General features: G+C 32.9%; 1 protein-coding gene across 6 annotated transcripts in view; it reads right to left on the bottom strand.

The window, feature by feature from the left end:
- The window catches only part of LOC119636519 (filamin-B), an 83,351-nt gene that overhangs the window by 26,001 nt on the left and 42,526 nt on the right, over nucleotides 1–14,824 (bottom strand). For 5 of the 6 annotated variants that reach the window (XR_005247152.1, XM_038031907.1, XM_038031908.1 and 2 more), the window contains exons 6-9: nucleotides 13,830–14,279; nucleotides 13,463–13,657; nucleotides 12,963–13,396; nucleotides 12,475–12,902 (exon numbers count right to left, since the gene is read on the bottom strand). Coding sequence is in view for 5 of the 6 variants with exons in the window: in XM_038031907.1 (XP_037887835.1) it covers nucleotides 12,475–12,902; nucleotides 12,963–13,396; nucleotides 13,463–13,657; nucleotides 13,830–14,279 (1,507 nt within the window). In the remaining variant the exon portion in view is untranslated. The remainder of the gene's footprint in view (nucleotides 1–12,474; nucleotides 12,903–12,962; nucleotides 13,397–13,462; nucleotides 13,658–13,829; nucleotides 14,280–14,824) is intronic. The other variant, XM_038031910.1, reaches the window with a different exon arrangement.

Below are 14,824 nucleotides of genomic sequence, written 5' to 3' on the forward strand. Positions count from 1 at the left end.
TACACGGTTTCTATTCACATTTGTACGATTAAGACAAGAAGTAACTTCGAAGAATATGCAAAGGAAATTACATTTGTCCTGGAGAGAATATCTGATACCTTCCGTATGAAAGCAATACATGCAACTTGCAGAATATTTTCTATCGCAATTCTGTAAAATGTTTACACAAAATTTTAGACAAACACCTACTAACGATGGCACTCAGAATTAGTAGGTGGTCTTGGCAAATATTCTTCCAAGATGTAGATCGATAACTGCTATGGTTTAAGATCTGCATATATTCGTTACAATGGGCAAAGTTACATATGCAGAACGCTTGTTCATGAATCTCATCCGTGACTCTCATCTAAGAACTTCTGTTGACGATAGCTTGGAACGTAAAAAACAACTTTTGAGCAACCAAAGTGACATCAGATGAAAATAAAAGACATAATCAATGCGTAGAATATGTAAAAGAAGCGTATACACATATATAGTCGAAGACGACAAACAAACAATCACATCCTTCCCCAGTTGCAGTATAAGTCTTCGTTTATGTGACAACTTTCGATCACTGTACGCAATATGCTCTTATTTCAAACAGCTCGCAGAATATATATTTAAGACAGTCATAGACATGAGTGTGTCACAATTAATTATGTCCAGCACATCTTGTAGTGCAAGTGTACGTTTGACATAGACCGGCCTTTTATTGTAAAACCCGATCTAGACTCATTGCTTGCATCAGCGGCACTTTTCTGAAGCTACTTATGCTTGTCTGTCCGTGTGTCTTATTAAATGGTAAGCCGCAATTTTATTATATATACATTTTGTTGAAATTTGGTGCATTGGTGTATTTTCAATACATATACATAGCATCAATTTGACTTTCGGTTTTTCATTACACATAACAATCGGGTTCTGTAGAATTAGTCATCGAGTTAGTCATAAGTGATAATAAAATACACAATCGAAAGTAGATCGCATAAAAACGGATTAAATTCATTTCATGCTACACATAATAATATTAAAAAAGGAGCATAATAGATTGCTCTCTCTCTCTCTGTCTCTCTTTACTTAGCAAAGATCTTCTCCTTCTCTCTCTTGCTATCTTCTACTAGATTTTTTGTACAAAGTTGTTCTTCTTTAGCTTTTACTAAAGAGTTTTTCTACGCATGAGGAAAACAAACATATTTAATAATAAATCTTCAGTTTTATAACTCTTCGCGCATATTTATTTACAATGATCGTAAAGACCGTAAGAGATTTGAAACTTTCTTTTGATGGATTTTGTTGTTTGTTGTGTTCGGCGCGAAATGAATATAAATTTAATTTCACTTTTAGTGCAAAAAATTCCATTAAAATTTTATATGATTTTTAATGAAATATTTAAACAGAGAAAGATTTAGTTGACATAAGAGAAAATACATACGACAAAGATTTATGTTTGTTTAACTTAAGCTTAAATATATTTAAGGTATGAAGATGGACACAAGCGAACAACCTATTCACTTGAATGAATTATTATTATTATTCGAGGCGAGATGGAGTGACGGAGTGAATGAAGTTCGGAATAAATTTCATCTCTACATGTTTATGTAAACGACACCTTATGCAAAGAAACAAGAATTAGAGAAACTTGACATTTTTTGTAAAAATAATAATTTTTCAGTTTTTTTTTTTTTATAAACGGAAGCTAAAGTGTTTGAGTGTAATATTTTTCGCGAAAGAAAAAACTTTATTATCTCAAAATTTCTCTCCTTTCAATACAAAAATGTTGCTATATTTTCTTTTTCCAAAATGAAAATCAAATGTTATCCATTACTATTTGCTTTGCTGCACATATAAGCAGACAATTCGTGTGAGTGTGGATATATGTCTATAACCCGCACCTTCATTATTATCATTATTCGCGAAAATGGTACTCTATGATGCATTACGACGCATTGTGTGACTGCCCCTCATATCAACTGCTACTTATATAAATACATATAAGTGCATGTACGTGCATGTACATATGTGCTACTAACTAACACATTAACGTAATTAGTTGGAATTTTATCTTATTTTAAGTTCGTTATGCTTTTATTGTGTGGTTGCTTTCCATTTCCTAACTCTGTTCATTCCACTTGTTGCTGCGTTATTAACACAGCTATCAGATGCGTCTTATAAGAAAAAAAAAAAAAAAAAAAAAAAAAACAAACTTGCCTTCCATTTATGTTTTTCCTACCTGTTATTTTATATATGCTCAGATTACCAGTTTTATTTCTTTAAATATGGATTTTTATAACCACCACCTTCATAGGATGCGGGTGTACTAGTTTTAATAGCTTGTTTGTGACGTCTCCAATAAGTGTAACAAAAATTTGTTTCGAAATATTGAGCTTTCAGTGAATCGATGTTTATCTGTTATTCACTTTCACTTAGCAAATTCAATTTTTCTCAAACAATTAATACAGTCAGTCTATACGTCTATTTATTTTTCTATGACTAAGAAAATTAGATTGAAGATTAGCTTCACTGTGCTCGCCCCAAAATACAAGGCCGCGAAGTGCTAAACCCTGCATAAATAAATAAAAAATTAAATTCATTGCGGTTTGCAAATAGTAACAACTACAGAACAAAAGATCGTCAAAACCCACACTTTGATCTTCTAGCAACCTGCTGCGTTCGGTAAGAAAAAAAGGGCAGTTTTTCCCCAATTGATGCGTGTCAAAAATTCGGCACAAGCAAAATTTTTGTTTTAATGATTTTATATTAATTTTAATGTGTGTGCTTTAGTTGAGGTCGCTTTTCATAGGTTTTTATGAAATCATTAATAAAACATTATTTTTATATCCACCATTATAGGAAAGCGTTATATGGAAACTGCGGTGTATTAATTTGGTCGTTTCTTTTGTATCACTTAATATTAGTGCATACAGTTACACACGTAGATTTGTAATTTGCCGTCAAAACGTTAATATAGGACGTACGTTGAAAAAATAGCTCAACAAATATATATTTATTTGTCAATATGTATTTTGTCCTCTACAAAGTAAGTCTTCTAAGATATAATATCCGCGGGTCAGTGTTTTTTGCGATCCTTTTGCGATAGAAATCGGAAATTGCTAATCTATTAATTCCTAACTTACTACTAATCAGATTTTAAAAATGCCATTGTCAATAAATAGTTAATTTTATACATATAGCGATACAGTGGTGGACAGAGAGAAAAGGTGAAAGTTTACATAACTACTGTGGCCAAGCCAAGTGCTGCGAAAAAATGAGACCAGTGCCGCGTGAATTCTTGATCAATAACCTTTCTAACGGTGTCTCATATCTACAAATAATTTTTTTGATATTTTGAAATTTTGTTTTATATAGCAAAGCTATGTTTAAAATAACTGCTAAATATACATAAGTAATGTGGGAACCCTATGCAAGTATAGCTATGTTTTCTGTAATCAGACGGACGCGGTAAGTCTATTAAAGATTCGTGTTTTATAGTTCTCTCGAAGAACAGGGAAACAAATACTCCGCAGTGTCTACTGTCATTTTCTACATTTTGTAAATCATCCTTTTCCGTTCTTGCTATACGCATATTATTTATTTCGTTATTCCCTATTGCTTTAAATTTACTGAATAATACGAATAAGGGTCCTCTTCATTACCTACCGGATCAATATATGTAAAAGTTTAGGAAACGCTTGTAGAGATACTGTGTGGTTAGAGGATTGAGTGGAAGATTGATATGATTGTTGTATTGTATTGAGGCAAGGCTTGTTTTGATTTTTTATTGATATCGGAGTTATCATTGAAAAGTATTAACTCGCCTTCCAAAATAGATTATCTAGGTCTATACAGATTAAAAATGGTCTGTTATTACTAGTCTTTATTATTCTAAATTTCCCCACAATAATCCTTTTTGATTTTGAAAAATCTATTTCTGAGGTAGCATACCTTGCTTGCTTACTTTAGGTTTTTTCCCTCCATGTAATGCCAATTTATGTCCTCTATGCCTGCTTTAATATATTTGTACGACTCTCTTATATAGTCGGTGGTGCGTACATTTCTTTCATCATCTATGTTTATATTTTGAACTAGCGAAAAATAACCTTCTACCGAACTGCTGGAGGCAAGTTTTTTAGTGTTTCCGCGTGCACCCATTAAATGCGTTCCCAAGGAAGCGTTTGCGGCATAATTTTTCAATAAAATATCCCTGAAATTTGAACTATAAAAGGCTGTATTATTTTATTTTTTTTGGGGAAAATTACCAGTGGCTATTACATTTTTTATATGGGCGTATATCATGTCGCCTTTCTGATCAAATTTGCTTTGCGAAAATGTCGGCTGGGTAGAATAAAACTTATTCCTGTCGCTGCTGTCATAGTTATCACCGAAGAAACTTTGGATTCCGTTATCAAAATGTTGTTTTTCGATGAACCCAAGTGGCGTTTTGACAAGTCATTCTCAGATTCGCCACAGAGTACAACAACAATTTTCTAATCCATTAAAAAAGAAGAAGAGAATAATGCGTTGCTGGAGCTCTTCATGAACTTGTCTACGGACTCAGTAAAGCGATTTTTTGCATCCTTATACAGCATCCTTATAATAGGATTTGTACATAAATGCTTTCAAAATTTGCTCCATATAAACTAATATAGCGGCAATGTTCGATAGATCAATGCGACCGAACCAAGTGCTACGAAAAAATGAAACTAATACGACTTCGATAATTAGACGAAAATTAATTAAAAATGTCTTTGCTTATACTAGTAGGAATGCCAGCAAGAAAGGAAAAGGATGATTTACAAAATGTAGAAAATGACTGTGGATACTGCCAGAGTATTTGTTTCCCAGTGCTTAGAGAGAACTGTAAAACATGAATTGCGGAAGTCAACTTTTACAATTTCGGAAGTATATATATATATATATATATACTGAAAAATAGACTTCGCACCATTACAATTCAAAGTTAAGAATTTAGGGAAATCTTTATAAAAAAAAAAAAAAAAGGATTATCCGCCTGAGTAGCCGAAAGCGAGGAATCTCGACTAGCAAATCAATGGTCGTGGGTTCGAATCTCAAGTGCGGTAGAGTTTTTAACAATAAAAGCCGATAGCCTTAGATGCTAGGGCTTTTAAGAGTTTAGTCTTAGAATTTATTTCTCTGGCGAAATTAATAATAATAATAATAATAATAGAAAATATAAAATTTTTTATGAAAATAAGATTTTGAAAAAGTCTTATATGAGAGATAATCACAAATGTGAATCAACGCAGTCCTAATATGTTATTCTTAACATTCTTTGGTAAAGAAGTTAAGAACTGAAGAATATTGCATTTATCAACGTCAAAATATATTAAATATTAGACTTCATTCAATATTTCGATGGCAGGGATCTGAAATAGTGAACTTGCTCCAACTTGGTACAATAACTTTACCTGGCAAAGCACACCTATTACCTGATTTTCATCACAAAACACTGCCATATAATGGCTTACATGTGTAAGAGCATAAGAAGGTTTTCGTGCAAGAGCAGTTAAAAAATTGATCTTCCCCAAATTTTCCATATTCATATCAGAATGCAAAATTATTATTCCGTACCGATTGTTATCAAGAAATAATGATTTTTTAAAATATTGCTTCTATTTTCAATAGAGGCCGTCCTTCCGCCATAACATCTTAATGCAAAAAATTTTATAAAAGTGTCTCGGCTCGTAAGTTAAATAAATGAATAGGATAAACAGACGTGCGTAAATCGATTCGGGAGATGATTCCGAGTTAAATGGGGTGCAGAGTTAATCTTAAGTTGGTCTGCACATAGTGCATGCAGATAAGTAATGTAAGTCCTGCGTAGCTGAAAGGATACATTTTAAGGTACGTAAAAGGAGAAGAATTGGTTATGCAGGAAGTTTTCTTCTAACTTGAGTGAGTAATAAAGTCTGTTATCGTACTGTAGAATCGTTTATACTTCATAAAGTTCAATTTTTTCACTTCATAATATTCAATTTGTTAGGAGCACTAGAGTGCATGCGCCAATTTGCGAGGCAAGGAGGCGATGACAATCCTTCAGAAGAAAATGTGTTCGACATAAATATTTCATAATGTTCCATAACGGGTTACTGCACGTGTTACTACAGAGTCCAACAAGTATATCCAACTGAAAGATCGTAGGAGAATGTTAATGGGAATATACTGTCTGCAAGACTAACCGGGCCCGGATGTGATTGTTGAACTTTGATGTTCAATTTTTTGTTATTTCATATCGCATTTCGAAAAGATATATGTGCTGTGTACACAAATTTAAGCAAACACAATAAGACTTTAATTATTCTCACCGTCTTCGTAAGTGAGTGACAGTCACGTTGTGGTATGATTCGTTGTAGAAACCTGTGGAGCGACTAGGTTTAAAGGTCACAAAGTAATGAGTAAGCCAAGTTACAATTCCATCATCCTAGACATCTTTATATTCTCATTGCAGAATATTTCCGACAAGATTTTAAATTATTGTGTATATAAGGGCCAGTGTGTTCAAAAGCTAAAACGAAACGGCCATCACCTACAAGGCAAGTTTCGCGTATACACTCCAAGCCATATTTCTCTCGAGGAAAGAATGACGCTTTTATTTCCCATACATATTTTCAATAATGAAATCTAATAAGAGAAGAATAATCCGTACATTCTATCAAAGCTATCGAAGCCTTAAAGCCTTTGCAAATATATACGAAAAGAAAAAAAAAGAAGAACTTCTCGCTTAGTTCGCACTGTAAATTGGGTGTCATCGTTGGCATCCTATATACCTTGAACTGCTTTACTGCCGGCTATTGATCGGTTGGGTATTTGCAAAATATGATTTTGAACAGACACCTGTCATCCATCACGAATTCCGTCACATAATCGATTTAATGAAAATCAAATTTATCTAAAGGCAGATACTGCAAGCAAACAAAGCTTAGCAGGCGGGATCGAATAGGCAAGAGTCTCCACTAGCAACTGAATGGTCGTGGGTTCAAATCTCAAGTGCGATAGAGTTTTTAATAAAGCCGAAAGCCTTAGACGCTAGGGCTTTTAAGACTTTAGTCTTGGAATTTATTCTCTGGCTAAATTTATAATAATAATAATAATAATAATAATTTTCTACATTCATCTACACTCTTTCTATGTATAAGTGAGTTTCAATTCGAAGCCGGCTAAAAAGCAACTTCCATTTGCTATTTTGGCCTCGACAGAATTACATTTCGATGATTTCCAACAGAAATGCTGGATGCCTTTCAAAAAATTTAAAAAAACAAAAGTCAACGATTAAAATTACGATTAATAAACAAAAAAAAAAAAACAAATGCAATAACAATAGCGATAACAATAATAATCATAACAATGCAACATAAATCTTAAAAAACATAAGCTTAAAGGTTCATTAAACTGGTTTTTCTGCATTTGAATCTAAGAAGAAAAACTACAAAAAAAAAAAACAAAAATAAATAAAAAACACATTTTTGTTTATATTTCTTTGCCTTTTCTGGTAAATAAAAATATCTTAAGACTTTTGTCGTTGCTAGCGTTGTTGGTAAAATTTTGCATATATTTTTGGCTCAGAAAACTAGTAATATTGTTGTTATTTGTTGTTGTTGTTTTTTTTGTATATATATATATATTTTTTTTTTTTTTTTTTTTTTTTTTGCTCTTTTAATAAATGTTATGTAGTCATGTTCAAAGAATGCTGTCAGGTCCGGAGTATTGCTTGAACGTAGTTCAACATTATTATAAAAATGTTTTCATTTAAAGTTTTTCTTGAACAAAAAATTCTATTTTTATAAAACACTTGCTTGCATTTATTTTCCTTTAATTTTTGCAAGCAGAGCTTTTCAAACTCTAAGCAAACGCATTTATAAATGCGACATACGCACTCACTTATACTTATATACAATTTAGTTTAGTAATATATAGCAATTATTTTTAATTAACAATAAGTCGTAACTATGTGCAGATATAAATGATTTTTACAATGTTTTAATTAATTAATTAAATATTTGAAGAATTTCTAGGTTAGTTTCTCATTTAATTCTTTCATATAAAGATGTATTTCTTTAATCTCATCTCTGTGTTTTTTTTTTCTTTTTCGCATGTGTTTTATTTACTCTTTCTTTCATTTATTAATTTCACTACAAATTTTCACTTATACACGTTTTTTTTGTTTGTGTTATGTTTTTTTTTTTCTTTTTTTTAATACATCGATTGCTTAATTCTCGCTTTAATTTCGTTGATTTTCCGTTGACGTGTCAATTTTGTTGAAATCGCGATCTCAACTGATCGCTCTGAGTTTAAGCCATGGTTAATAAAAGCCATTTAAACTATTTTAAGCAAACTCATACTCTCCATTCTTAATCTTTTTCTCACTCTCCTTTTTCTTTCTCACTCTTCTCTCTAAATTTTATTTTGTTTTCTTTCTTTTCAGGCTCTCTCGCCCTGACTCGTTTGTACGATATATAGCATGAAGTTATGTTAATTGAATTTTACGTTGCGCTATTTTTCATCAAATTTACAATTCACTTAGCTCGTTGAAGTATTTCACATTTATTGCCATATCTCTCTGAGCAACATCGTCGAGTTATAGCCAATCACCAAGCAGTCACAAGTATTTTTTCTAGGTTTCGCTGTGCTGCGACTAACGGTATTGATATTTATTGTCACTATTTTTCTATACTCACTACAGTTCGGATTACCAAATACACTACGTGGAAAAGTACCTTAAAAGGTCGCGTATGTGTGAGCAAAGAAATGGAGGTCATTTGCCCGATGTGCTCTTTCACACATAACCCTATATTATATATCTTATGATAAGCTACATGGAAAAAAAGGGATAAACGAGTACGTATGTGTCAGCAAGGCCCTAAAGGATATTTATCTGATGTGCTATTCTACACGTAACCTTATCCTATGTATATTAGGATGAAATAAACAAACAACAAATAAAAAATAACTCTGTCTTCTGTTTAATTCAAAGCTTACATAAATTTTAGAACACTCTTCTAGCTCTATGGCTGCATAGCTGGCGAGCGGTTGCCGTGCCCCTTGGTTTAGTTAATAAAGTATCAGTTAGTATCGATTAGCGGACAGAAGTTTTTTACGTCCATCTTTAGTATATATTTTCAAGATTCAAGTCTTTCTAATGCCTTGACGTACCCTTTGGAGGCCACATAGCGTACACATAGATTCTTACTGAGTGTTAATAGTAAACTAGATTTAGCCATATCTACGTATCAAGTTGTTTGATTCCTGTTAAAGTCATGATTGAATTTTCGAAACTTGAACTAAAAGAAGAAGAAAAGTGTTCTTAAACGTTTCCATTTTACTTGAATCAAACTCAAAAATTAGCAAAATTGATCACCAAATCAATTCATGGAATTTCCCGTCTCTTTCACCGTTTTTTTTTTTTACGCCATGCCATGCAAAATATTGCAATAAATTGTTGATATATTCATTTCTTATTCTAGATGGTTTTCAAGAAATATTCCAAGCGACTTGTACGTAAATTTTCAGTATTTATGAATTTTGCTTTGCGGTTTGAGTTTAGGAAGATCTTTTACAATCGATCGTTTATCGTAATGAATTGTTGCATCATAAAAGCTTTTTGCCTTCACTGAAAGATGTACTCTTTCCTTTGATTATCCTTTCACTTCGTAAATGCGCATTGGAAATACCAGGAATAATTTTTAGTTTTAATACCATATCAGTTCGACCGTCTCTTGCCTGTGGTTGTAACGATATAGCAAAAATCGGGATAAGATCACAACATTTGAGGTGTGAATTCTTACGTACTGATCACTAGTTCGATTTAAACATGGCTGCAATCTGCCCTAAAACACGGTCGCAATTAACAAGAGATAAAACGAATTTTTTGATCATTAGTTTGTGGCAGTGGGCATTAAATATTCGGGGCCCCAACCATCCTTTAGAAATCTAAAAGTGTCTCTGCTTAGCTCCCGTTGGAACGGATATCGTGCATATATGATCGATCTTATATAGTATCATACATAAATCTGCATAAATAACTCCACTCAACTGAGGAATATTTGAAATTACTAACTTGCATATATAACCGAAATTGTTGAAGTTTACAGGGAACATCTCTGCTTATATTTACTTCAATGGAGAAAAGAACTAATTGGTTGAGCAAAAAAAAACGACATTATGGGGGGTAAGTAATTAAAGCAATTCAAAGACTTACGTTACTCAAAATAAACCATCCTATCATTCAAGGAGAAAGTCCTCGAATTAGAAAATCGATTTGGTCACTGTGTTAAGGTCAAGTTTTTAGGTGATATAAATATGTCAAATATTTCTCTGTATACAAAGAAGTGTCAAGAAATACTTGAAAAGCGAAAAAGCCTATAAACCAACGGTTCCAAAATAAACTCAAAAGCATATGTTCTGCTTATATATTATTTACTTAACATTTTTCGTATGTATTTGCTTCTTTGAAACACCACCAGTACCTTAAATATATGAGACTTTGGCATTATTGATACCTTGACTCGAGATCAAATTTATGGCATTTGAAATGGTTTCCCTAATTCGACTTAAGATCTCAATAAAGAAATATTTTAATTGTTTCCTCTTTTTCTGTCTCTCTCCCTCTCTTTCTTCCTCTTTTGTTCTCCTGCTCTCTCTCCTGCTCTCTCTTTGCACATTCCGAGAGAACATAAACCTTTTTTTAGTGCACACCTGTTTTTTGCCTGTTACCAGTGATGTCAACTTGTTTCATTTTTACAAAACAAGCCAAGAATAAATTATTAAATTAATTTATTATATTAATTTTACTGAATTCTTTGCCTTGTTTGAAATTTAAAATAAATTTCTATAAAAATAAGAAATAAGAATATATAACCAAAAAGTTTCTGTTAGTTTTAGTTTCTAGAGAAAGAGCAAAGAGCGCATGAAGCGAACTTCTCTCCTGAGGTTGAATAAGCATTTACAACAAGAAATGATCGGATTCTTGTTCTTCAAAACAATATTTATTCTGACAAGTTTGCAAGATTTTTATTTTTATTCTATAACTTTTCAAAATCAGAATAAAAGTAATATATATATGTGCATCCTTTGATCTTTAAATATTTCCTTTGGAAATATTTTCATATAAAATAAGAAAGTTTATCCCATACTACCTATAGTTTTTAAACTTTTACATATAAACGCAGTTTGAATAGTGGAGCATATTATAGTAAAATGGTAGATGTCTTTGCTTTAATACAAAACGTATATAATAGAAATTATCTTCGTATGCCGTGCAGGGTGCTTAAGAGTAATTTATTATAGGAGCAACTTTAGTTTTTTTAGATTTAGGCTAACTTGAAAAATTAAAGAAATTAAGAAATTTTATATGAAAACATAGATTTATTAAAAAAAAAATTAAGAAACATTAGATACTAAATGTCCTGAAGTTTTCACTATTTTCCCGACTTTAACAGAGGTGTCCCTTTGTTAAAATGCCATTTAACACAGCTGAATGGCGTTACCATTGAACCATTTAACAGAGCTGACACGTTTTGACTATTTTTTTTGTTATTTCAAGCAACTTATTTAAACAATAACAACAAGTGATATTAAAGTGTTAACTTCGTTTAGAAATGGAATAAGGTTAATAAAGTCTAAATAACTTGGCTCTATCAAATTCAATTATTATGTGAGTTAATTAGATAGTAAAGAGAAAAATGAATATATTTAAGTATAAAAAATCGAAAGAGTTTTTTTTATAAAAATCAAAAAAATAAGTAAGTTATCAATAATAAAAATGTATGAATGAAAATTCATTCTTGCCTCCATCAAGAAGTGATTAAGTATCCTCTACACCAAGAGGGTTTAAGCGAATGTGTGCAGCACACGGAAATATTTGAGATATTCCCGCATTTTTTTTATATAGAATCACTTTCTGAATCGATCTAAGCTGGTATGTCCATCTGTCTGTTTTGTACAGGCCGGAATTTTTGAGATATTTCGGTGGAATTTGGCACACTGATGTGCTTTGGCCCATGGACGAATGTTATTGAAAATGTTTCGCATCAAACCACTCTTTCGATCGCTTTCCATAATACGCCTAATTCTGAATAGTCTTTATATGAATAATAGTCGGGTCGCGACCTGCTATAGTGTTTTTATTTGCTTTCTTTTATCGCTTGTAATAATGAGATAATTACATCACAGCCTGTCTAAAGTGGAGGTAAGTGTTTGAAATTTTGAAAGAAAACTAGTTGGTGAAGTGATGACCGATTGAAGACTAGTAAGGGAAGAGTTGAGTATACAGAAGCGAATGTAGAAAGTCGAATTTGAAGTGTAATCTAAAATATATTACGTAGTTCACGCAAAATATTACCGAAGTCCACAAATAGCACAGTGTTTAATTTACACTTTATGCGGATTTTATACAATTGTTGATAGTAACTTATGTTTATTTGAATCGGAAAGTCTTGAGACGAATTCACGCAATTATGAACTAATTATAACTTGACTTACCTGGTATTGTTTCGCCATTAAATGTAATCTGAACTGTATGAATACCCGGTTCATGTGGAGTAAAGCTAGCTATGAATCGTTGGCCACCTAGTGAACGTACTGATGAAGTAACTCGTCCACCGTTCACCAAGATTTCCAAATTGCCAGAACCAGCTTTGGAGCCATCTATTTCAAATTCGACCGGACGACCGATCGCTCCATTTGGTATATCTTGAACTCGTATAGCACGAGCGCCAGTAATACCCGTTATATTGTCAATGGGACGAAAGCGAGACAGAGAGCTATAACCGTAATTACCATTGACACCAGTAGACGAAGTGCTTTCGGTAAGAACTTGTTGACTTGATTCTTTAACAGTACGAGTATAGCCGCCAGATTTATCGGTGTAAGTATTATTCGAATGTGATTTAACAGTGATGGCACTGGGTCTGAAGGGATATCAAAACATTCATATAACACTTTTTTAAAGCATATTTTATCTAACTCACTTGTAGTGGTCGACATCATCTAAGGTGTCTTTAGACTCCTGACGTGGTCTTTGAAATTTTTGTTCGTTTAAGGAAAATTTATTATATTGGGTGTTACGTTGCGTTTCGTGATCGACTTCGGGACGATTATAACTCAAATCTGTATTTAATTGATTCTCGGTCATATTGGCTAACGATTCCAAAGAATTGTGTGAGAATAAATGTTTCGTTTTATTGATCACATCCCAACTGTCACGTCTGGCTGAAGCCGGTTTCGTAGACGATACTCTAACATTGGACGAATGATCAACGCGCGGTTCAGGTGAAGCGGTACGTCTCAAACGTTCAGCGGTAGTATATAACGAAGGGCTCGCTCTTATATTTGAGTCGGAAACATAATTCGAGGTCGACTTATATGTTGAAGATTTCTCTACTGTACGTGATTCGTAACCATTCTAAGAAATTGCAAAGAAGATGAGCATTTATAGGGATTGGTTAAAAATGTTAATATTTTCAATTACCTTGTTATGTAGAGTGCTGGGACTGTTCATGCGATGTGTAGCTGTAGTTATATAAGCACTATTAGGCGAGTAACGTTGCACTGGTGAGGCAGACATGTGACGTGGACTAGCACTTAAATTACGCACGGGGCTCTCGTACGGTATTGACGTTTTTATTGTCAACGGGCTATGGGTTCTTATTTCGCTGGACCTTATCTAGCAAGAACAAGAAAGACGGATAAGACGAAAATATGTTAAAATTTACAAAAAAAAAAAAATGTTTTTTTTTCTTTTTTTTTTTTAATATTTACATAAAAAAATTGTTAGTTTTGCATAAACAAATATTGAAAAAGCTAGAAAAGTAATGAAAAAATTTGTGTTTAGTTACATTGTGTGTAGGACTCGATGCTATGGTGTTCAGCCTAGCTGTTGTGTATGTTGTTGTAGTGTTGGCTGAACTTCTTATTGTGTTTCGTGTTTCATTCTCGTATGGAGGCCTCCGCCGCTGTAGCTGTTGCTGTTGCTGTTGCTGTGAGTGTTTTTGTTGTTCTACTTCTCTTGATAGCGGCGCCAATTTAAAATCACGTTCACATCTCTTATTGCCACCGTACAGTTCATTCTCTTTATCGTAATAGTAATCGCGATTCATTGACGATGCGTTGGAGGAGTTTTTCGAATCACGTCTTGTTGAGGTAAGCATATACAAATCGTTCGAGTTCAAATATTTAACAGTCGATGATGACGATGCAGGCGGTGGTGGTGGTGGTGGTAATGGTGAGTCATTATAATATTCACGCAACGGTAGCTGTGTTGGTGGCGGCGGCGGTGTTGATAATGCCTAAAAATGTGTGGGTTTTTGTGGTGTACAAAATGTAAACGTGTGTTTAATGATTTTAGTTTATTTTGAAAAAGAGAACGTGTTTCGCCAACAGTTTTCAATAAGTTTTAAGATTACAAAGAAGTGTTGAGTTGTATAACAAGAGTTTCAATAATTTTCTTATCTATTTCATAACACAAAGGTAAATGTAAATGACTCTTTGCGTAACGCGTAACGAATCACACTAGTTATCTTTGGAGAAAACCCTTAAGGACTTTTCATGGAACTGAATTAACGCAATGACTGCGGTTCTCATTGTTTTATTAACAAATGTCCTCAAAATTTGGCCCAGAATCCTTGCTCTTCCCATGAAAGAAACGCAAGTAATTCCTCATTTAATGTAAATTCACAGATTAGGTTAAGTAATTTTTGTCTGTTGCCCCCTCTAGTGTTTCTGCAAATACACATTGTTGTGATTAAATATTCACCGGGTTATTTTTGTTCATCGTACGATATTGTATTTGCATTCCGTCTGTGTCATTGTGTTAAAATCTCTTATCATGGCG

Source organism: Glossina fuscipes, unplaced genomic scaffold (assembly GCF_014805625.2).
Source record: "Glossina fuscipes isolate IAEA_lab_2018 unplaced genomic scaffold, Yale_Gfus_2 28, whole genome shotgun sequence".
NCBI classification, from domain to species: Eukaryota; Metazoa; Arthropoda; class Insecta; order Diptera; family Glossinidae; genus Glossina; species Glossina fuscipes.